This window comes from Ascaphus truei, chromosome 2, assembly GCF_040206685.1.
Source record: "Ascaphus truei isolate aAscTru1 chromosome 2, aAscTru1.hap1, whole genome shotgun sequence".
NCBI classification, from domain to species: domain Eukaryota; kingdom Metazoa; phylum Chordata; class Amphibia; order Anura; family Ascaphidae; genus Ascaphus; species Ascaphus truei.
In genome coordinates this window covers 39,635,501-39,658,649 of record NC_134484.1, presented here as the reverse complement: position 1 = coordinate 39,658,649, position 23,149 = coordinate 39,635,501, and the positions used below count along the sequence as shown (strand labels likewise).

The 23,149-nt window shown below is 45.0% G+C and overlaps 1 protein-coding gene across 1 annotated transcript in view; it reads right to left on the bottom strand.

Moving 5' to 3' along the window:
- LOC142477108 (uncharacterized) overlaps positions 1-23,149 on the bottom strand; it is a 237,848-nt gene that overhangs the window by 61,251 nt on the left and 153,448 nt on the right. The window contains exons 15-17 of the mRNA XM_075582160.1: positions 17,339-17,509; positions 6,072-6,190; positions 4,298-4,496 (exon numbers count right to left, since the gene is read on the bottom strand). Coding sequence (XP_075438275.1) covers positions 4,298-4,496; positions 6,072-6,190; positions 17,339-17,509 — 489 coding nt within the window. The remainder of the gene's footprint in view (positions 1-4,297; positions 4,497-6,071; positions 6,191-17,338; positions 17,510-23,149) is intronic.

Sequence of the window (23,149 nt, the reverse complement as noted above, 5' to 3'; positions counted from 1 at the left end):
TAGAACAAGCACAGGGAGAACAGAGCCCCACTGGAGAGCACTCAGACATAAACATAAATCACAGCAGACGTGAAATGGAAAGGTGTGTATGTGAGGTGAGGAGTGAATAAATTAAAATACTGTAATGGGAGTAGATACTCAAATAAAATGGGTAGAACACTAGGTTTCCAGAGTAGATTGGACTCTAAGATGAGCCACAAAAGTGCAGCGAAATAAAATATACCGGATAATGGGTGTGGAGTGTGGGCTACCACCCTTGATTATATATATAGGGTGCAGCTTGGTAAGTATATATACCGAGGTGGCCTATGTCTGCTGGATATAGCGCAGGTACAGCCACTCTGGGGTAGCTGTGGCAGATAAGGAAAGGTAGGAGTGCTCTCACTCAAGTAAGTGTGAGTGAGTCAGCCTACCCATGTGATCATGTGATGACAAAGGCAGATTGAACACTGCAAATGTCAGTGTCAATAACTGTCAGAGAGACCGCATGCTTAGCAGTGTGTAACACAATGTGTAACACAATACCCACACTGGTTAATTCACTGGGGTAGGGGCACCCCTTCTCAGGGATACCTATTACAAACATAGAAGGTGGCTGTTGCCATGATAGATAGATAGAGATCTCTGAACAGTAGTACACAAGTAGTGTCTACTTACACCTCGATAGGTAATAGTAGAGCAAGTCATCAACTCTGTGATGGTTGTGGTAAGTAGGACAAGGTAGGCTTGTACTCACTCAAATAAGTGTGAGTGAGTCAGTCTACCCAATAGTATAGCAGTTAAGGCAAATAAACCACTGCAAGTGTCAGTATCAGTAGCTGTCAAAAAAAACGTAGTCTCAACAGTGTAATAGATAGCCCACACTGGATATATCACCAGTGTAGGAACACCCCTGAAGGGGGGTGTCTGTTTCAAACACAGGAGGTGGCTTGCTCTATTATTACCTATCGATGTGTAAGTAGACACTACTTGTGTACTACTGTTCAGAGATCTCTATCTATCTATCGTGGCAACAGCCACCTTCTATGTTTGTAATAGGCATCCGTGAGAAGGGGTGCCCCTACCCCAGTGAATTAACCAGTGTGGGTATTGTGTTACACATTGTGTTACACACTGCTAAGACTGCGGTCTCTCTGACAGTTATTGACACTGACATTTGCAGTGTTCAATCTGCCTTTGTCATCACATGATCACATGGGTAGGCTGACTCACTCACACTTACTTGAGTGAGAGCACTCCTACCTTGCCTTATCTGCCACAGCTACCCCAGAGTGGCTGTACCTGCGCTATATCCAGCAGACATAGGCCACCTCGGTATATATACTTACCAAGCTGCACCCTATATATATAATCAAGGGTGGCAGCCCACACTCCACACCCATTATCCGGTATATTTTATTTCGCTGCACTTTTGTGGCTCATCTTAGAATCCAATCTACTCTGGAAACCTAGTGTTCTACCCATTTTATTTGAGTATCTACTCCCATTAAAGTATTTTAATTTATTCACTCCTCACCTCACATACACACCTTTCCATTTCACGTTTGCTGTGATTTATGTTTATGTCTGAGTGCTCTCCAGTGGGGCTCTGTTCTCCCTGTGCTTGCTTTACAAATAAACAATAATAATAATTGTGTTGCAGGCTATTCCAACAGTAAAGGAATCATACTAGACACCCTCCCCAACTCAATATACAGCTTTGTCCCACAATGTAATTACAACGCACATCACTGCAAAATGCTCCAAGAACTACATTGGATATCCCTCTAGTCTACTGTAGGTGCAAAGTTCACCTTTCCTGTCTTGCCTTCAAACTCTTTCTGGGCAAGCTACCCGTCTATCTGTACAAGCTCCTCACCCCTACCACATGCAGCACTTATCAGCTGAGATCTGACTCCAAAACACTGTTCATGGTCCCAAGGCTCAACAAAGAATATGGCCGCTCCTTCTCTAACATCTGGAACAACCTACCGAAGACGCCTCTAGTTTATGTTCTTTCAAAACATCAGCTGCCTCATATTTTAATCTTGTCTGTAACTGTTACACGTGCCTATAATCATATATTATGTTTAATTGTCCATGAAATGTCTTTAAATATAATATATAAGCTCTGTTCATTTAATGTAATTGTTGTATTGTTGTCATACAGTAACTGTGTGCCCAGGACATACTTGAAAACAAGAGGTAGCTCTCAAAGTATTACTTCCTGGTAACACATTTTATAAATAAATAAAATAAAATACTTAAGCACTGTGTAGGATTCAGTTGCAAGGTCTGTAGTTTTGCATTATGCCTGTAAATACATACATAAAAACTCTGGGGCTATATATAAAAGGTTGCTGTAGGTAATTTTGTCGTATGACAGACGCACAGAATAATATGGTTAGTGTGTCTGTGCGCCAATGTATGAAGGCCATTTTTATGCATTGTGAGCTACGTCTACCCCACTTCACGAGGATATAACCAGGAGGCAATTAGAGACATGGGAATGGACTACAGGTGTGAAGGTAGGGCTGGATATATATATATATATATATATATATATATATATATATATATATATATCTGCGTATTACCTGTATAGAGAAGATAACTAAGGCCAAAAGAGTTGGTGAGGACACCATGTGGTAGTGTGTAGAGAGAGAAATGGAGAGGTCCCAGAACAGAGCCCTGAGGTACACGAACAGACAGATCAACAGGAGATAAAGATATGTTTGCAACAGAGACTGAAAATGTGCGGTAGGAGAGGTATAATTAGAACCAGGGTAGAGCTTTGTTGCGGAGTTTAGAATATGAAGAAGAAGATGGTGATCAACAGTATTGAAGGCATCAGAGGGATTGAGTAGAATAAGTAGGGAAAAATGACCGTGGGTTTTGCTTCGTGTAGATCATTGGCTACTTCAGTGAACACTGTCTCTGCTGAGTGAACTGAATGAAAGCTAGATAGTAAAGAGTCCATGAGGGCATGGGGATCACATGGGAGAACATGAGATGTTCTAGCAGTTTGGAGGCAAAAGGCAGGAGGGATGCAGAGCAGTAGTTTGTAAGGCATGTAGGGTCTAGGGTGAATTTTGAGAATGTGTGACCACCACATGCTTAATGGAGGAGGGTAAAGTGAAACAGGAAAGGTTGGAATTGATGATATGTGTGAGAGCGGTGACTGACAGGAACAAGAGTTCTGGTAAAGTGTGAGAGGATGGGATCGAGAGGGCATGTGGAGGAAGAAGAGAAGATCAGCTTTGAAACTTCCAACTCTGTATTAGGAGAAAAGGAGTCAATAGGGGAAGAAGGAGGTTTAGGTAGAAGCAGAGGGGGGGGGGGCAGAGGGAATGTCATTGTGGAATGTCATGTTAAAGTGGTCGCCAAAGGCTTGAGGAGATGAGACGGAAGTATGGGAAGTGGAAGGAGAAGGTCGGTGGAGGTTGTTGAATATACAGTTAAAACAGTAGAGGAGAGATTTATAGAGCAGCAAATCAGTATGAGTGTGAGATTTCCTCCATAGGCGTTCAGAGGAGCGAGTAAATTCCATGTTAAGTTAGCACTTCCCCACTTGTTAGCTTAACATGATTTGTGCTACATCTGTCTTATCTAGAGGGACAGGGAGCTATTTTAATAGAGTCCTAAGTTATATCAATATGTACAGTATATGGGACAGGCACTCCTATATGCAAAAAAGTGACATTTATTGACTCAACGTTTCGGTCCCCACTGGGGGACTTTCTCTTCTGCTCTTGAGAAAGGTCCCATTGGGGACCAAAACGTTGAGTCAATAAATGTCACTTTTTTGCATATAGGAGTGCCTGTCCCTTTTTTCCTTTTTCTGTATCTTTTTGGACAGTATGCACCCTTTCTTAACCCTTTATTTTTGTTTTGTGCGTGCCCTGTTTCTGACTATCTATATCTATATCAAAAGCAAATACTTATCATCGCCACATCATGTAAAACAAGGAGAGTGAAGAAATCGCAATTATCATCATTTATTTGTTTATAACGAGCCAACCTCTCTCCGCAGCGTGGTACCGTGGGGGAACAGTAGTTACATTAAGTACAATGACATGCAAAGAGAGAACAAATGGAAACCAATACAAAAGTTACTGAGGACCCTGCTCATATTGCTTCAATGCAACAAATTACTGTCAATGATACAGTACATTGAGGGGCCGGCAGGCAATTAAAAGCAATGGGACTCTTTTCTTTGCAAAATGTAGAGCTATTGTTTGCACTGGTTGTAAAATTAAGTAAGCTTTGAGATAGATCATCTCCATTGTATGTAAAATGTATTAAAAATGTACGGTACCTTTGAAATGTGTCAGCAAGGAGCGCAACAAGTAAGTTAATACAGAGAATGGCTGAGATTCCTAGGAAGGTCCCACACAGTATATAAGCCATGACTGGATCAACAGCATACAAATCGTCAAACTTGTAGTCATCAACCAGCGTGATACGAAAGATGGTGAACATCAGCTGGGGAATGCTATTCATATTGTCTACTTGTCCTGTGTATTCCCAAAAATACAAAAACTTATTAAATGAGTTATATAGGTCAGATTAGCACCATATTTGGCACTGAAAACCACCCCCATTGAAAGTGATGGGATTTTTTCCTTTGATAAATCTGTTGCACTTATTCCCCCCCCCCCCCCAGTTTTGCAGCAGATTGACTTTATTAAAGAACCCCCTTACTGGCCACTGTTTTAAACAGGCATTCAAGTTTAGAAAGGTGTAGCACTGTTTAGTAAATCTAGCACTGTTTAGGACAGTAAATCAGTACAGTACAGTGTACAGTATGATACAAATAAAGCAATGTAAGATGCAGTTTCAACATACAGTACACACTTCTGAATAGGAGTCCACGTTCCTGTATGTATGCATGTATGCATGTATGCATGTATGTATGTATGTATACATGCATGTATGCATGTATGTATGTATGCGTTGTATTTTCATCTAGACTTAATCAAAAGCACTTTGCAATTACACTCCAGACTCATAAAATTACAGTATACAGTACATGCAGCCACCTCGGAGTTGCATTTCTTACAAGTAGATAAAAGAACCCAAACTTGATTATACAGCTATTAAAACCCACAACTTAGGCTACCAAGAAACCGGCTAGTCGAAGTAATGACTTTTCCTTTGATTCAAGAGTTAAATGTTTCCTGAACTGTCTAACTTCTCCCAAACCAGACTGATTAAAGCCTCATGGCGGAAGAAGATCTTCAACATTATAATGGTCTCGTTTTATAAAGCTCACATCCATTATATCTAGAATATGACAGAATATCCCACCATAACAGGAGTAATAACCCTGGCAACATCTGTACATACATCATGTAATGCTAGGCTGGAAAGGTTCTTGCCTGTATACAGTGTTGTCCATGTCATCTGGCAAATAACAAAACTAGACTGCGCACTAACTGTGTAAGTGAATAAAATAATTAAACTGTTTGAAGACAGTATTAAAGTGCACTGGGTGATAAAAGAACAGTACAAATATTAAAGTATCAACAATGTGAAAAGTGACAATATACAGAGTGCTATTTCCCTTAGGAGACCCTATGTGAGATTGGGTAGGGGAAACAGGGTTACAACCTTCGATCACACATAGATAGTCTGCTGCTGGTCACTCATCTGGAACTATAATTATTTGGCTTGTACCTAATGAAGCAAACCAGCTACACTTGACCTGTCCTTTTTTTTAAATGTAGTTACTTTTGAGGGAACTAAAGGGTCTGTTTATGATAGTGCAATATGTTCCCTCACTTCACCCAACGTTGTACTGAATATCCAAGTTAAAGGTGTTGTCCTAGTTAAGACTACAGAGAATTAATGGCAGTAATAGATTTAATCGAGTATGATTAAATCTGACAATGTAGGAATTTTAAACTCATTTATGAAACTTTCGAGTTCTCTTTTGTTTACAGAATTCCTATTCAGGATAACTGTAAACGCTGACGTAAATTGATTTTGGTACTTGATATTTACTGCATCATCATCATCATCGTCGTCGTCATCATCATCATCAATTTTACCAGCAGATTTTGGTCAAGATTGCTTGGACTGAACCTTACCTCCGAAAATGATCCAGAACGCGCAGGCATAAGGGATATAAAATTCTCCATATAAGAATAGGAATTTGAAAATGTCAGTCATAATTTTCCCAAGCATCACAATGAAAGGTCCGAGAACACTGAAGGAGAAAAAAAAAACATTACGTAAAGGAGTATGCAGGCAAGATGACAATTATTTCACAAATATAATATATCAGTTATATAGTTATTTTTGCCTCACACAGTATTTGTTAGAAAACATACAGTGTGTTGATAACACAGAGTAGCATGGGGTGATTGAAGTCTTTGCACTTCCTTTAAATATAAACTGAAGATGCCTTAAGCTGCGGCCACGCTGCCGCTGAGCACGCTTGGTGCTTGGCGCTTGGCGCTTGGCGCTTGGCGCTTTTACTTCACTGAATGTCAATATGTATGGCCACGCTCACGCGGCGCGCGCTCGATCCCGTGCCCGTACGCTCGCCGATGCTGGGCGCTTGGGGAGACAGATAAAATTGATTTGCAAGCGTGCTGAAGGGTCACATGACCCTTCAGCAACCAACACACAACCACACACAAACAGACACAAACACACACTACACACAGAAATTGCCCCGATCAAGCCAATGACATGCCCCGGCCATGCCCCCCACTTGTGCTTGTAAAAAATTATGACGGACAGCCTGCGCTCATGCTTGGAGAGTTGGTCACATCAACGCTCTCAAGCATGAGCGCGCTCAGCGGCAGCGTGGCCGCAGCCTTAAGAGGCACATCTTATTATTTATTGTATAGTGTGCCAGATTTTTTTATGATCAAGTGGAAGTTTAACCTCTCTATTTTTTCAATGTTAACCAGGAACAGATCTGTACCTTGTTTCCGGTATCTATCTTTAATCACTACCAGGCTTTGTTGCTAGTTTCTTGTGGGAGAAAGCTTTGTATTACAAATGTGTACTTATATTCTGTCTATTACAGTGTGATACTAAGCCACTGATCAACAAAATGAACAATTTAAGACGTGTCACAATAAGTAAAAATACAAAAGAACGTGCACACTTCTATGTGTGTACAGTATGTGTACACTTAACTGTGAAAAAGGTGTAGCCCCTTTCCCTATGCCTAAGTGAAACCGCGGGCGACTACGCGTGCTGCTGATACCTGTACGCTCACAGGAGGCCTGAGCCTCCACTTCTGGGAGCCTGGGGTGAGCTCTCTCTCAGTGCAGCGCCTCCACCTAGGAGGGATCCCAGTGTTGGCGGCATGACTCCTCATAGGAGCTAATACAGTTAGTAATAAACAGTATCACACCAGGTATTATATAACTTGTATTTACTGACACACATATAACAATACTATAAGGGTAAAATGCAATACAACCACCACCATGAGTGAGTCCCTCCAAAGTACTGAGGGTGCCCTGAGTACCTGTAACCCGATGTCCACACGAACAAGCCCACCCAAAGTGTGAGGTAGCGCTACCCCCCTGTGATGTAAACTGTTGGTGCACTTGTGTTACCTGCCTGGGCACTCCAGTACACCAGGGGAAGCTTCCGGAATTTCTTTGACGCAGGTCCCACGCAGCGGGGCCTCCAACAGTAATCCCCTCTTGCCTACGGGTCCCGGCCTCCATATGGTGTGAGCTCCAGCCGGAGTGTCTCACACAAATGTCCCTGAACACTGCAGTCTAGTCCAAGGCCACAGTCCGCCACGTGGAAGTCCGCCCACCGGCGCAACAGTGTAGCGGTAATGATAAGGTTAGGATGGTCCCTATCTGGGGTCTTCCCTACAATATGGATCTATGGTTGGCTCTGGACTTGACTGGGGCCTAGGGGCAGAGTCTGACCTAGCCCAGGAAGCCACTGCTCCCTGGACACTACCTCCTGTCATGCCTCCTCCATCAGACTGGTTCGCGGGCTCTCCACCCACACAGGATATCCTGTTCTTTCAGGCTGCATCCAGGCCATTGGCTGGATCAACCCATGTGATCTCCCTCCCACTTCCATCCACGTGGAGCCAATCCAAGATGGCCACCGCACTGGCAACACTGCACATGCACACCTTTCTACAAAATGGCTGCCCCCTGCTAACATATCGATCGTGCGGAACTCTGATGATCAGCTGAGCAGCAGAGCAGCAGAGCAGCTACCCCTCACCAGAGGTATGGAGGGGTACTTGGCAACATCCTCCACCTGGTGGGGAATTCAACGGCCCCACTTGAGAACAATATATATATATATGGCTTTTATACAATGAAAATACATTTCACAACTTATATAATAAAAATGCATCTCATACATACATCTTAACTCTGTACAATACGCATCTACTTAAATGACATTTAACACTTGAGTCAGAATTACCATTATGGAGGCTAACTTGCACCGAGGCCCTGGCCCTCTCATAGAGTGAAAGTCATTAACACCCTTTGGGGTGAAGATAGGACTTTTTGGGTCCAGAGACCGACTTGTTGAGGCCACTGGAGCGGGTGCCTGACTGACAGGGCCATTAACTGATTGTTCGTCTGGTGCGGCCCACCAGTCTCTGTCGGTATTTGAAGAAGTACCTTCCATTGGATCCTGATTCTCTTCCATTAGTGGATCCGAGATCCCGCTGGAATCTTCCTGTTCAGTGGAGGGCAGTATGGGTGATGGATCAGGTCCTCCCACTTGAGGGATTGGTAACAAATGATTCCAATGCCAGACTTTTATCCGCCCTTGATGAGATAGACGGGGAGGCCAGGATTCTGCGACTCCACATCAAAGGGAGCCTCGCACCATTGGTCGGCTTGTTTGTGCTTCCCTGGTATGCCCAGGTTCCACAAGAGAACCCTGTCTCCAGGCTGAAGCTCCCGATGTTGTACCTTATAATTGTACCTCTGCTTGTTCTTGTTTAGTTTGGCTGTGGCTTCTTCCCCCAAGCTGTACGCTCTGGAGGCTGTCCTTCAGCCGCTGTACATATTTATAGTGGGTCATGTTTGGTACCCCATCGATGGGCACCCTTAGACGGATATCTACTGGTAGTTAGGCCTCCCGACTGAACATCAGGAAGTAGGGTGAATAATCGGTGGACTCGTGCCTGGTGCAATTATAAGCATGCACCCTATACTCCACGTGCTTACTCCATCCGGCCTTCTCGGAGTCCTTCAGAGTACCCAGCATATCCAGTAGGGTTGAACCATTCTGGAAGGGCATCTTCTTCAGGATGGTAGGCAGTCCTGTGAGACTTTTCGATATTGAGCAACTTTAGGAGCTCATTGATCAACTTGCTCTCGAAGTCTCTCCCTTGATCGGAGTGCATCCGATTGGGTAGCCCGTAATGTACGAAGTACTTCTCCCACAGTATTTTGGCTACCGTAAGAACTTTTTGGTCCTTGATGGGGTACGCTTGGGTGTACTGGGTGTAATGATCCGTTACTACGAGAACATTCCCGATACCCCTAGACTCTGGCTTGATTGAGAGAAAGTCCATACAGACTTGGTCCATGGGACCAGAGCTCTTCCGGTGGCCCATTGGGGTGCGCGTATAGGCAGTGTTTTCCGCTGTATGCACCGCAGACACCTCCGGAAATGGTGCGCCACTGATTCCGCATCTTGGGCCAGAAGAACCGGTCTCTTATGAGTCCGAAGGTCTTTTCTACCCCAAATGACCGTGGTTAACATGTAGGGACTGTAGGACCTGGTACTGCAATCTTCTTGGCAGAACTAGTTGTCTCATATCGGGGTAGTTGTGATAGGGGATGACTCGATAGAGGAGGCCATGGTCTATTTGGAACCAGTCCTATTCCCTCATGAGAATAGCGACTGTGTCGGCTGGAGCTAAGGAGGGATTATTTTCTTGGATGGCCCGACGGATGGCTTTAGCCCCCGGATCTTGCATCTGGTGTACCACTAGCTCATTAAACTGTAGGGTCTTGGGTTATGGACATGACTTCTGGATGGCAGTATGCTGCAGGAAGAGCCTTCGACTGTGTCCACCCCTCGGAGTTCAGAGAAGGCTACTTTATCCTCCACTATTGCCACTGGGGAGCACTTTGCCCAAATCCAGGACCAGGAATCTCTTCCCATTCGCCATCGTATGATGCTGAACTCAATCCAGGCCTTCAAGACAGAGCATCGGCTCTGACATTTAAGGGGCCCAGCTTAAATTTCAGGGTAAACTGATAATTAGGCAGAGCAGCCAACCACCTGTGTCCAGTGGCATCCAACTTGGCGGAGGTCAGGATGTATGTCAACGGGTTGTTGTCAGTCTGCACCTCGAAGGAGACCCCGTAGAGATAATCATGTAGTTTATCTACAACAGCCCACTTGAGCGCTAGAAATTCCAGTTTATGAACTGGGTAATTCTGTTCACTTGGGCTAGGCTGCAACTCACATAGGCTATGGGCCGGAGGGTATTTTTGATGTAGTACCGCTCCCAGCCCATTGAAGCTGGCGTCCACGTGCAGGATGTACGGTAGCTCCGGATCTGCATAGGCCAAGACAGGAGCTTCGGTAAGACTTTTCTTAAGCTCCAGGAATGCTTTGTCCTCATGTCCCCGAATGTTGTTTGCGGGGTTGCTGCATTTTGCCGAGGATCTTCCGGATAGATCCTCAACAGGTTGTTGTGAATTTTGGCCTTGCTGGAGGACTTTGGTAGTATCCGCAAGAACCCAGAAAGGACAAGGAGCTCCATCATGTTCTCTGGTCTGGGCCAGTTCACTACTACTTCGGCCTTGGCTGGGTCGGTAGCCACTCCCGCCGCGAAAATGATGTTGACTGTGGTGTGGCAGAATCGGCATTAGTCCAAGGACAACTTCAGACCTTCATTTCCTAATCTATCCAGGACCTTCAGAAGGCGTTCTTCGTGCTCTTCTAGTGTCCGTCCAAACATGATGATATCGTCCAAATATACCAGACATTCTCGAGGGTTTATGTCCCCGTTGGTCCTTTCCATTAGTCTCTGGAACGTTGCAGGTGCACCACAGATACCTTGGGGAATCCAGGTGAAACCCAAGGGGGCAGACAAATGCTGTCTTCTCCTGGTCCTCAGGGCTCATGGGGACCTGGTAGTACCCAGACTGCAGGTCCAACACGCGGAAGCACTAGCTGCCGGATAAGGCATTGAGGATCTCTTCAATCTGCGGCAAAGTATATTGATCTGGGACCGTGCGTCGATTCAGGGTGTGATAATCCACACATAGGTGTGCGGATCAGTTTTTCTTCCGCACAACCACAATAGGGGAGGCATAGGGGCTAAGGGACTCAGTCACAATGCCAGCAGTCTCCATCTCTTTCAGGACGTTCCTCACATCATCCACATCTCTGGGAGCTATGCGTCTGAAATGCTCTCGGAATGGGGTGGCATTGATCAGTCGGGTTGTGTGTTAAGCACTCTTGCTACAGCCTACATTCATTTCACTGGTGGAGAACACCTCTTTGCACTCCACCAGCTTGTCACTCAGTCGCTTCTTCCACTATGGTGGTAAGGACAATTCCCCGAAGTCGAATTGCAACCTGGGAGTGGCTTCCCGCACGGTAGAAGCATTCACATGAGTTAGTAGCTAGGTACAGCGACCATGTGTCTCACTCCCCCTGGTGGAATCTCTTTCAACCCCTTATAAAGGTTGAAGAATTGTCCAAACCCTTCTTGGGCAGAGATTCGGTAGCACTCTTCCTTTAAGACCGGATGAATCCGCAGGGACGATAGGGGTAACTCTCCGGCTTCTTGAAGGTAGGCCCAGATCAGGACTCGCACCACATCAGCGTTGGACCCTAATATGATGGGGGAATTTGGGTGTTCCCGGGGTTCGGGACATATCAATGCTTCCACTTCCATGGGGTGAGTTTTGTTGGTGTTAAGCTGCGGTATATCCAGCCGTACTTGAATCACTCCGTCAATGGGATAATCTTCACTACTAAGGCCCCATAACTTCATTTTCTCTGCTGACTACATAGCTAGATGCTGGAGGTGCAGATCATAAAAGGGCTGATAGATAATGGTCACTCGAGATCCAGTGTCCAGCAAAGCTGAGGCGTATATTCCCTCCACTAGTACTCATACTATGGCCGCAGGTCCTACTCGATTGTAGGCATCAGGCTGGTGCTCTTTTTTAGGATTAGGCGCAGGGGCACTATCCAAGGACGTGGATGGCTGCTTCTCAGGGTGAACGGTGAAGGCCATGGCTCCAGGGTGGGAGTGGTCGACTTTGGACAGTCCCGTGCAAAGTGACCTTCTTGGTTGCAGGTAAAGCAGCGGTTACCTTGGGTCGCACTTAAGCCAGGTTTAGAGGCCGAGCTTCGAGGCATCCGGGGGTTTTGGCGTGGAGGTTCCGGAGGGATATCCTCCTCAGGGTTCGCCTTACCACTAGGCTTCTTGGAGGTAGTTCCTTTGGTCTCTTCTTTGTGGGAGTCTTTATGTTTATTGGGGGTGTGTAACCATGTATTGGCCTCATGCCCTTTCACCAGGCCCAATAGCCCCTCAAGCGTAGGGGGACTCCCTTGTAGCAAGGAACACGGATCATGATGACTATATGATGGGTGGGTATAGATCCCCTTAAAAACTGTTTTCTGTGATATTCATCCACTTCAGTGGCTGGAATTATATCGTGGGAACATAGATTCTACAAAACTAACTGTATCCGTTGAATAAACTCGGACAGTTCTTCCCCTTCTTTCTGCCTAAGACTATAGAACTTAGACCAGAGATCGCTTCCTTCCTCTTCTAGGCCGTAGATCTGCGTTATTATGTCCACTAACCTCTGTGCCGTAGCGTCTTTATCCTGTTCTCAGTGCATTCCCGCCATCATAGAGGCGGGGGGTTTTAGGCACTCCATTATCCGCTGCCTCTTAACAGCTTTGGTGCAAGATCATTCCTCCAGTACTTGCGAGGTGTGGTTCTTCCAGGCTTCAAATGCCTCTTCTCCGACGGGCGTAAGCAACCCCCCGGAAAAAGCTTTCAACTTACGGTAATGCTGTGCCTGAGATGACTCGCCCCTGTTCCCAGCCAACTGCTGTATGGCTTCTACGAGCATCTGCACTCTCTCCGAGCTGCGGGCACTGCGGCTGCTCCAACCAGATCATCGCCTGTGGCTTAAAGTGGCACTGGCTTCGCTCCTGCTAGGACTTCATGGGGAAGGTGAAGACATAACCATCGGAAGCACCTGTATGTCAGAGGCAAGACTAGAGGGCTCCATATTCACGGGTATTTCCGGATAGATTATAAGGCACCCGATATTTAGTGCTCCACGGAACCGTAAGGTGGGCGGACCTCCTTCTTCCATTAAGTCATACCCGCCTGTAATGAGCACTGCGCACCATACCTTTTCTGGGTCTGTTCGGCGGGCTAGGATATTGCAGCCTGTAGGCCCGGGAACTGCCCCAGTACTATACAGATGTCGTAAGAGGAAGTGTCGGCTGGGACTTGCCCAATGGCGAGCACCTGTTCGGGTGGTAGGTAACTTTTCAAAGTCCATTCATAGAACTCCCATCGGGACGGTAATGATATGTTCAGCGACATAATTTTGATTGCACAGCTCAACCCCGTTATAGCGCGATCCGCTACAACGCGAATCGCATATAATGCGGTCTGAGCGTGGCTCCCGATTTGAAAACCTCAATTTTGCCTCTCGAGGACTTACTGGCATCTAGATCTCTCTCCTCTTTGCTGTCAGCTCTCTCCTCACTTCATAGGGCTGTGTCCATGTGCTCTCCTCTCTGCAGGCGGGGGGTTTTCCTAACACAATTTGCTTTTGAAATGTTTTCATTTAAAAAAAAATCATTTAACTTGTTGAAAACAACAGCCTGGTTACAGTGATATTTATCCATTTTAAAATGCACAGTTTGCATGATGTTGTAAACCAAGAGTTTAACACACACACTTGCAGCACCCTGAATTCATAAGATGCGTGTAAAGGTTATACGCTTTCTTCATGTTCTTGCATACAGTCCGGAAAGGGCAAGTTTTAAACTCTGGCTCTTCAGATCTCTATCAGCTAATCCCTATCCATGCTGCCTCTGGCGCCCGAACCACAGATAGGGGCCAAGAGAGAAGGGAGAGTGAGATGGGGAGAAGAGATAGTGAGATGGGGGGAAGTGAGGAAGAAGGGAGAAGAGAGTGAAATGAAGGGGGAAGAGTGAGAGAGAAGGGAGAAGAAAGAGTGAGATGGGGAAGAGTGTGAGAGAATGGAGAAGAGAGAGTGGGATGGGGAAAGAGTGAGAGAGAAGGGAGAAGAGTGAGGGGAGAGAAGAGAGAGAAGAGAGGGGAGAGGGGGAAAAGAGTGAGAGAGAGGGGGAAGGAGAAGAGAGCAAGAGAGAGAAGGGAGAGAAGTATTAAAAGAGTGAGTGAGAGAAAGGGAGGCAGAGAGTGAGGGCGGGTAAGAGAGAAAGGATAGGGCAGATGCCACTGAGAAGAAGAGTATGTAGAGGAGAAGCTTGAGAGGAGAGGAGCATATAGGAGAGAAGCTGGCGTGGAGGGGAGCTTTGGTACACTTTGCCGGCCACAGACTTATTGTACATTCTACATAAAGTGTGTGCCCCGCAAAGCTTACTACAGCTTGTCATGTGGCGCTCCAGCCAAAATAACTGCCCTCCCCTGATTTAAAGCTAAGCAATGATCTCTGACTCTGAAAATATTCATACTTTTTATATAATGTTTTATAACGGTCGACATCTATCCTTTTATTCTCTCTAACACCATGACATAGGCAGTGTGACTTTCAGTGTGTGGCTAAGTAACACAATGACAAATCCTTTCACTGCAAAGCTTATTTTAGCAATGACCCCTAAGAGAGTCAAGTGTCAGATCATCTTGTTTCCCCTGTGCCAAGCGCTTAGGGGCACAGGCTTATTGGCCCAGATATATCAATCAGTGGTAAGGCAAACTGCAGCTGCTATGCATGCATTGCATGCAAGCTGACCTCCAGTTTTCCTTTCCACTGCTTGATGTCTCTGGGCCATTGTGTCTGTAAAATACTATGGATAGCTCTGCAAATATTACCAGTACTATACTGTATAACTCAAGACAGGCCTTTCCTGCAACAAGGAGACTGTACAATAGTGTGTATACTAAAAATAAATATTTCTGTGCAGCACAAAATCAATTCAAATTGTCCACAAAGTTCAATTCTGCATAAAAACACTAAACAGACTATTAACAGTGTTAGCGCAGAATTACGTTCCTATGTATTAACACCAAAAAAATGTGGATGCGGCACAGATGTTTCATTATATAGGGTAAAAAATAAATGTATTCTTTTCACAGTATGGCTATAATAAATATGTCATTAATAATTGGAAGGCTATATAGCCTGTATGTGTCATGCGGGGGAGTGATGTGTCAGTCCAGGCTGTCAGTCTGCCTCGCTGCAGCGGGCGGATTAACTAATCCCACATGAGCTTTGCTTTTAAATATTTGATATTTCCCAGTCTCTTTTGCCAGCTGCAGAATCGGTATACTAGCCGGCACATTGACACGCTTTCAGCTCCGCTCCGGATCAGTCATGCCTGCTCTGCCCAGGCCTGGGTTTGTACATGGCTTTACTTGACTATGTTGCCTTATGCTTACTGAGTTCAGCATGCTGCCGTCCCCCTCCCCTGGGCTGCCGGGCGTCACTTTGTGCCCAGTTTCTCCCCTCCTCCTCTCCCCTGTGAAGCGCCCTGGCCAGCCTCCACTGGTCAGGTTATGACCCTGACCATCCTCTCTTTCCGGCCATCCTCCCTACCTGGGAAAACTACGGTCACTGGCTCTGCCCTTTCTCTCCCCTTCCCAGGTTCGGAATGAGCTATGAGCTATGCTTGTTAGGGACGTTACACATGAAATGTTTCTATTATTCACTGAACTTGCTGTTCTAGTGATTATATGGTATTTTTTTTAGATGATCAAAAAGCTACATTTTGTTTAAAAAAAATAAGCTTGGCTGATGGACTAAATACCCACACGGAAGTAGTCTATTTTTATGGGGAGGCAAGTTGATTAATAAGGGTACATTTCTGGGACTGTGGGTAATGTCCATTATCAAAGCTTGCATAAAACATCTCGTGGAAAATGGGGTTTGACCTTTTAAGTTAGCAATAAATCAGTTCTAATGAATTTGCTGACAACCAGTGGTGTGGAGTCAAGGTCCAGTTCTGCCACAGTAAAATGATAACTATTTCAAGCGTGTTTGCAGAGGTCATACAGTAGCCTGCATCGTCATATGAGAGCGCAATGCTGGATATGCCATGAATGTTACTGGTCAAAGGGACATGCTGGCCGAAAAAAGGCATGCTTGCTGCAATGGAATATCCAGAACTACATTTGTTGTTGAACACATCTGTTGCTGAGGACTCATATGTTGTATCTCCATCCAAAGCAGGCATAATGAATGGATGTCCCCAGACATACAGTAGCAGCTGTTTTGTTTCACTGCAAAGTGTCTATCGGCCAGAAACAAATGTTGCAAAAACCCTTTCCCAAACACATAAGAAATGGATACACTGACACATTGGCTCATATTTACTAAGTGATGCTATGTGATAAGACCCCCTTCTGACACGGCAATAGCACAGCTTAGTAATTATGAAGAGGGGTCTCACTTGAACGGGTTATCCCAGAATCTTGTCTGGTTGAAGAGTCCCAGGTGACAAGTTTGATGAGCATAGTGACTAAAGCACTAATACATTTATTTATATAGTATAGGCCAGGGGTCCCCAAACTCAGTCCACAAGAGCTGCACACAGGCCAGCTTTTATGGATATCCCTGTTTCAGCACAGGAGGCTCAATCAGTGGCCCAGTCAAGCACTGAGCCACTAATTGAGCCACCTGTGCTGAAACAGGGATATCCATAAAAGCTGGCCTGTGTGAGCCTCTTGAGGACTGAGTTTGGAGACCCCTGCTTTAGGCACATCTTGAAGGCCACAGAATTCACCTGCTGTATCAATGCATTTTAATACTAGTTCAAGAAAAGGCATCAGATTTCCAAATATAAACCAATCGAAAGATAATAATGGCATCAGTCCTGAAACCGGGATTGATTGATATTGAACTTCAACAGTGATAGATGAGTCCAGCTGCTCCCTTTCACTTGTAGAAGTCAGTTAACAGGGGCTCAAAGATGTCCAGTTAAGGACAGCTTTGTGACCCAGATATTGATCTCTTTAAAGCTCGGTCTTCTACTGAGCCACTGATTGAGCCACCTGTGCTGAAGCGGGGATATCCATAAAACCCGGCCTGTTGGCGGCCCTTGAGGACAGAGTTTGAGACCCCTGTTTTAAAGTCTTGTAGGAAAGTAAAGAACACACCGGCTTAAAAAAAAAAACCTCTTTATTTTGTCTTACCGGATGGCACGTGCATGTTTCATCACCCGAAGCCAGAGGAAGATGATGGTCACGGCAAACACTCGAACGTGGGAAACGTGCAGGTTCTTGTTGTTGCGTACGACTATATCGGCAATGTGGGTCAGGATCACGGCAAGCAGTAAAAAATAAACTATCCAGTCAAACACGTTCCTAGGGGAGAAGTAAAACAGCTATTTATTTACAGCCCAATCATGGAACCTTGGACTTTGCAGTCAAACTTGGTTGCTTTAATAATATTTTCACACATATATATATATATATATATATATATATATATACACACATACATACATACATACATATATATATATATATATATATATATATATATATATATATATATATATATATATATATATATATATATATATATATATAATATATATTATCTGACTAGGAAAAAAAGATTTTTTTAATTAAAAAACTATATATAAATTATATATATATATATATATATATATATATATATATATATTAATAGTAGTCTTTATTTTTCATTTATGTGTGTGTATATACACATATATATATATATATATTTTATTTTTTTTTAGTTTTTTATTAAAAAAAATTTTTTTCCCTAGTCAGATAATTCATTGCGGAATCTGTTAGCAGTTTTCTAGTTTTCTAGTTTGGAGAATTACTAGAATGGGCATTTTTAAAGAACTCTATACAGTAGGTCAGTGCGGATCAGCTTCCAAGCATTCTTCACTTAGAAAGCTATAAACCAAGGGTGGCCAACTCCAATCCTGAAGGGCCAGCAACAGGTCAGGTTTTCAGAATATCCCTGCTTCAGCACAGGTGACTCAATCAGTGGCTCAGTTATGACTGAGCCACTAATTGAGTCACCTGTGCTGAAGTAGGGATATCCTGAAAACCTGTCCTGTAGGTTGCCCTTGAGGATTGGAGTTGGCCACCCCGGGTGTAAACTAATAGTGGTCCAAGCAACAGCAGCATTTGCTGTATATTTTGTGACATACAGTATATTGTTAGCAGATGAAGAGCTGAATGACAGTGTACAGCGCAAAAAAAACTCCAGCACTGGACTGCAAGGGATTAGTACAAAAACTTTATTGGTACATAAAAACGAGGGTCAAAAACACCAACGCATTTCGCACCAACTGCGGCGCTTTGTCAAAGAGCATGGCCTCTGAGTCTGATGTTTCTTCTGTACTGAAATCACCGAACACCTGATCCGCTGCCTTCTGTTGTCAGAAAAATCCGTGTTTAATTAGAGACTGGTGAATAGGAGAACAGATGAGGCTCCGTTTGCTAGTGAGGCAAAGGAACAGGTGTCGACCTGACTAATCACATTGAAATGGTTTTATTTAACCCTTTAACTATGCTGTGCACCTATATACTCAGAGTCACCACAATGACTAAAAACCATGTCAACTTCCCAATTGAACATAAATGAAAAATATAGGTTTTAAAATCCGGGACAATCAAGGGAACTGCGGGGATTAGGGGGAGTCGCACCCCCACATTCCCTGTCCCTGTCCATGGCGTGTAGGGCAGCGCGGCTCTAATATCATCACGTGTACTCACTCAGGGGGACAATTCCTTGCAAATCCCGATTAACTAAGAATCCGTATACTTAGGAAATCACAACCCCTTCAGACCTATACTGTGATGTCCGTTTGCATCCCCTTTTTCTAGGTGCACGGTTCTGCAGCTCTTTCCATTTTGTTGCTTTTTACGGAGAGCGCTTCAACGTAATTGCTACTGTTTTAATACTTTGCAATGTAGGAAACATTGGGCTATAATAATGACGCGTATGGTTGAGGATGTACAGTAGGATTGATATTAAAGCCTCGGGTTGAGGGGGGCTGTGGTTACAAATAAGAGGCAGCTGAAAAGGGTATTTAGCACAATCGGAGGTTTGCACTGCACATTCTTAGAAGTGAAACGGAATATTCTAAACGTTGCTCTGCACATTCCAAACTTTGCACATTCTGAAGACTGCAGCAGACATGCGCTCGCCTTTTCTCCCCCCTACCGTCTCAAGATGGACTAAGAGGTTATTCTAAAGCAGGGGTCTCAAACTACAGTAAGTCCTCGAGGGCCTCCGACAGGCCAGCTTTTATGGATATCCCTGCGTCAACACAGGTGGCTCAATCAGTCTCTCAGTGGAAGTCAAAGTCACTTTTTAAGCCACCTGTGCTGAAGCAGGGATATCCATAAAAGCTGGCCTGTTGGTGGTCCTTGAGGACTGAGTTTGAGAACCCCTGCTCTAAAGATATGCGGAGTTACATGGTGGTGCAGGTGAATAAATCTAAATGCTGATATTTATTCCACATTTCTAATATGTACCAATAAAGCAGAATATGTTATAACTGCATAGGTGGCAGGTAGAGAGAGTGCATAGTTTCAACATTGCTGAATGGAAAGCAGCTAAAGCAAACCCCCCTAACTAATCTCACTATTTTCAGCTACGGGACCACCTGGTTTCTGAGATGCTTACTGGTGAAGTAACTGGTATAACTTCCTGGTTTTACAGGGTATTTAAATGGCCATCCAATAGGAAGCTGCCACCGATTATGTTTATTGGTAGAGATGTTGCCGCCATTTTGCTTGCCCTGGAGGGATATTTACACCTGGTAACTTCACCGGTAACTTTCTCGAAAACCAAAGGGTCTCCAGTGATGAAAATAGCGCGGTTCAGCTCTAGAGGACCTCCTCCATTTCCCATCCTGCAGATTAAAATGGGGGCAAGGGAGAAAGGTTCTAAGCCAAAGGGTCTCTTCGTAGTAGGAGAGTAGGTAACGACAAAGCCCCCAATAATGTGCACTCGCTAGTCTATAAAGTATACTGCCAATGTAGGAAGCTAAGGATGAATAAACTGGTGGATAACCAACTGGTGAAGGGTGTAACGGACGATGTTACAGCCTGAGTAGATAGCCTCAGGCATGATTGTAGTGTATGCCAGGAATGCAAAAGGAGGTAACTAAAAGTCAAACCTTTAATGGGTCCTATTGACAATATTAAGGTGAAGGGGACATAAACCAATAGACTAGTGAGTGAACATTATTGGCGGCTTTGTCTTTGCCTACTCTCCCATGGAGAGACCGTTTGGCTTAGAACCTTTCCCCCTTGTCACTAATACTTCCCCTCATGCTCCCATAAGTCTGTCTTTAGAATTTGAGTTGGTCTCACTCTCTCCCCTGTTTCTTCTGATTAAAATGAGGGGAGGGGGAGGGTAAGAAGAACGAAAACCGAGTACAGGGGCTTGACGCTTTAAAATAACAAGGAGTGATGCTCTGCAGAAATTCTGAAGAAGAACCCACGTGGGAAATATAGTCCTGCTCAACAACACATACAGCATACATATAATAGTAACATACTGTATAAGATGATCCAAACTGCAGCCAGATATCTGTGTAACTTCTACTTTGTGGAATCATGTTGTATGTCAGGGGTAGGCAACGCCAGCCCTCAAGGGCCACCAACAGGTCAGGTTTTCAGGATATCCGAACTTAAGCCACCTGTGCTGAAGCAGGGATATCCTGAAAGCCTGACTTGTTGGTGGCCCTTTAGTACTGGAATTGCCTACCTCTGATGTATGCGATACCCTTTTGCCTTTGCATCAATAATCCCAGTTGTTTAGCTTGTTCCACTCAGATAGAAAAGTGTAAAGAACTGATGCGAGCACATCATAGATTCACATAATGGCATTGTAAAATCTGCCCTTTAATTTTTTTTTTTAATGTTTTGCTAGTTCTTTCTAACATTGCATTTGAACTTTTGACTGATGCTGTACATTGAGCTGATATCTTAAGTGAACTGACCACAGTGACTCTCAGATCTTTTCCTGTGTTGCAGTAATTACTTCAGATCAGAAATTAATCGAATTTCCTATTAAACAGCAAACATCTTTACCAGCAGCAGTTCATAAGCAGAAAAACAGCTCTTTCAGCTATAGCAGGGGATGGCAACTCCAAGAGCCACTAACAGGTCAGGTTTTCAGGATATCCCGGCTTCATAATGAATGAGCCACCTGTGCTGAAGCTGGGATATCCTGAAACCCTGACCTGTTGGTGGCCCTTGAGGACTGGAGTTGCCATCCCCTGCTATAGCTGAAAGAGCGGAGGGGCTGTTTTTCTGCTTATGAACTGCTGCTGGTAAAGATGTGTAACGGATTTTCTGACCTGGCCTAACCCACCCAATCTCACATTGGCCCCTGTGGTCTAACCAGTCCCCATTACAGTGTAGTGTCTGGTGTTGCACCTGTTGGCAACAGGACTCCTGAGTCTCCCGCATGATGTTGTGTGGGGATTGCCAACCCAGACAGGCAGCTGAGGTAGTGTGCTTGAGTCCTACCTATATCCAGTGCAGCGCCTCCACCTCATCAGGATCCCAGCGTCCGCTTGTGGATGGTCCTGGTGAGGAACTCCTCTGTGGTGCACTCCTCTGTGTAATCACTCCACACTTACACATGAGGGTATGATTTAACAGGATCATCTTTATTGACTTGCGGTGGGCCAGCTGCCCCTCACAGTGGGTGTACTTAGCCTCTCATGTTCACCGCACTTCCCTTTGAAAGGTGTCCTTTCCCTAATTGGGGGATTCCCTATCTCCCCTTAGGGAGATAATCCCTGTGCCAGGTCCCTGGTCACAGTCTTATAAGCTGTCTCCTCCCAAGCCTGCACTCAGACTTGCTCCTTGTCTCATAGTCTCTTACATAACCTTCCAACAGCTTAGAAACTCCTCCTCTAAGAGCTCAGCAACTCCTAACTTTTGAACAGTGCTGTGCCTTATGTATCCTCTGGGGGCTGGCACAACTCTGACATCACTAATCATGGCTTCAGAGCATGTGACCACTCCCAACCATACGTAGGGCACTTCACCAGGGTGTGAGGGCAAACCTCCATAATTACTGCTGGCATGCCCATAACTTACCAGGCCTTACTGTCAGCAGGAGAGATGACTGCAGCCATTTTACAGCATGGTTACATTCTCCCCCTGGTGAATCCCACCGTCCCCGGCTGGGACCTAAATTTGAAGTACCTTTCTTCAGGAAGCACTGTAAAATGAATGACACACATAATTAGTATAACATTACAGATTCACAACATATTGCGGCAAGCAAGCCCTGACCAGCAGCCACTAGCTTACGCAACAGCCATCCTGTTCCCCCCTAATAATAGTGGCGAGGATCAGGTTTCTTGACTTCCCGACCCCCCATGTCCAGGACGGTCACGCTATAGTCACTTGACGACCCCCTTTCAGGCCGGTACACTACTTTGTGTTTATAGACACTCCTGCCTATGCTCCACACCCGCATAAGGTGAGCTATCCTCTCTTCAGCTCTGCTGCCCTTAATGGCACCCCCTTTATTGACCATATATTCCTCTATGGTCTCTCGCAACCATCTGTCCCTATTGTCCTCAATCTCCTGCATGAGGGGTTCTGGGACATATGGATATTCCAAACCATGGGAATATTTGTATTTGGCAGTAATAGCCCTCTCAGCCCGGCTACACCTTGTCAAGTTAGCGTTTCGTGCTCTCCCTGGTAATACCCAAGACAGGGGCTCATCTGGGTCTACGGGGTCTGTCAGTATACTGGGACCCTTGGGCTTGATACTGCCGTGGCAAATTTGGAACCACCGCTCCTGCATCTCCTTTTGGTGTTTCTCCGGTGTAAATTCCCCCTTAGCCCACCAGTAGTCCACTACATCTTCCCTTTGCAGAAGGAACCGAGTGCGGTTCATCCACCCCACATAACCCTCGAATAATGGGGCCCACCACCGGGTCTCCCTAACCTTTTCGGGCTCTGATTCCAGGGAATCTC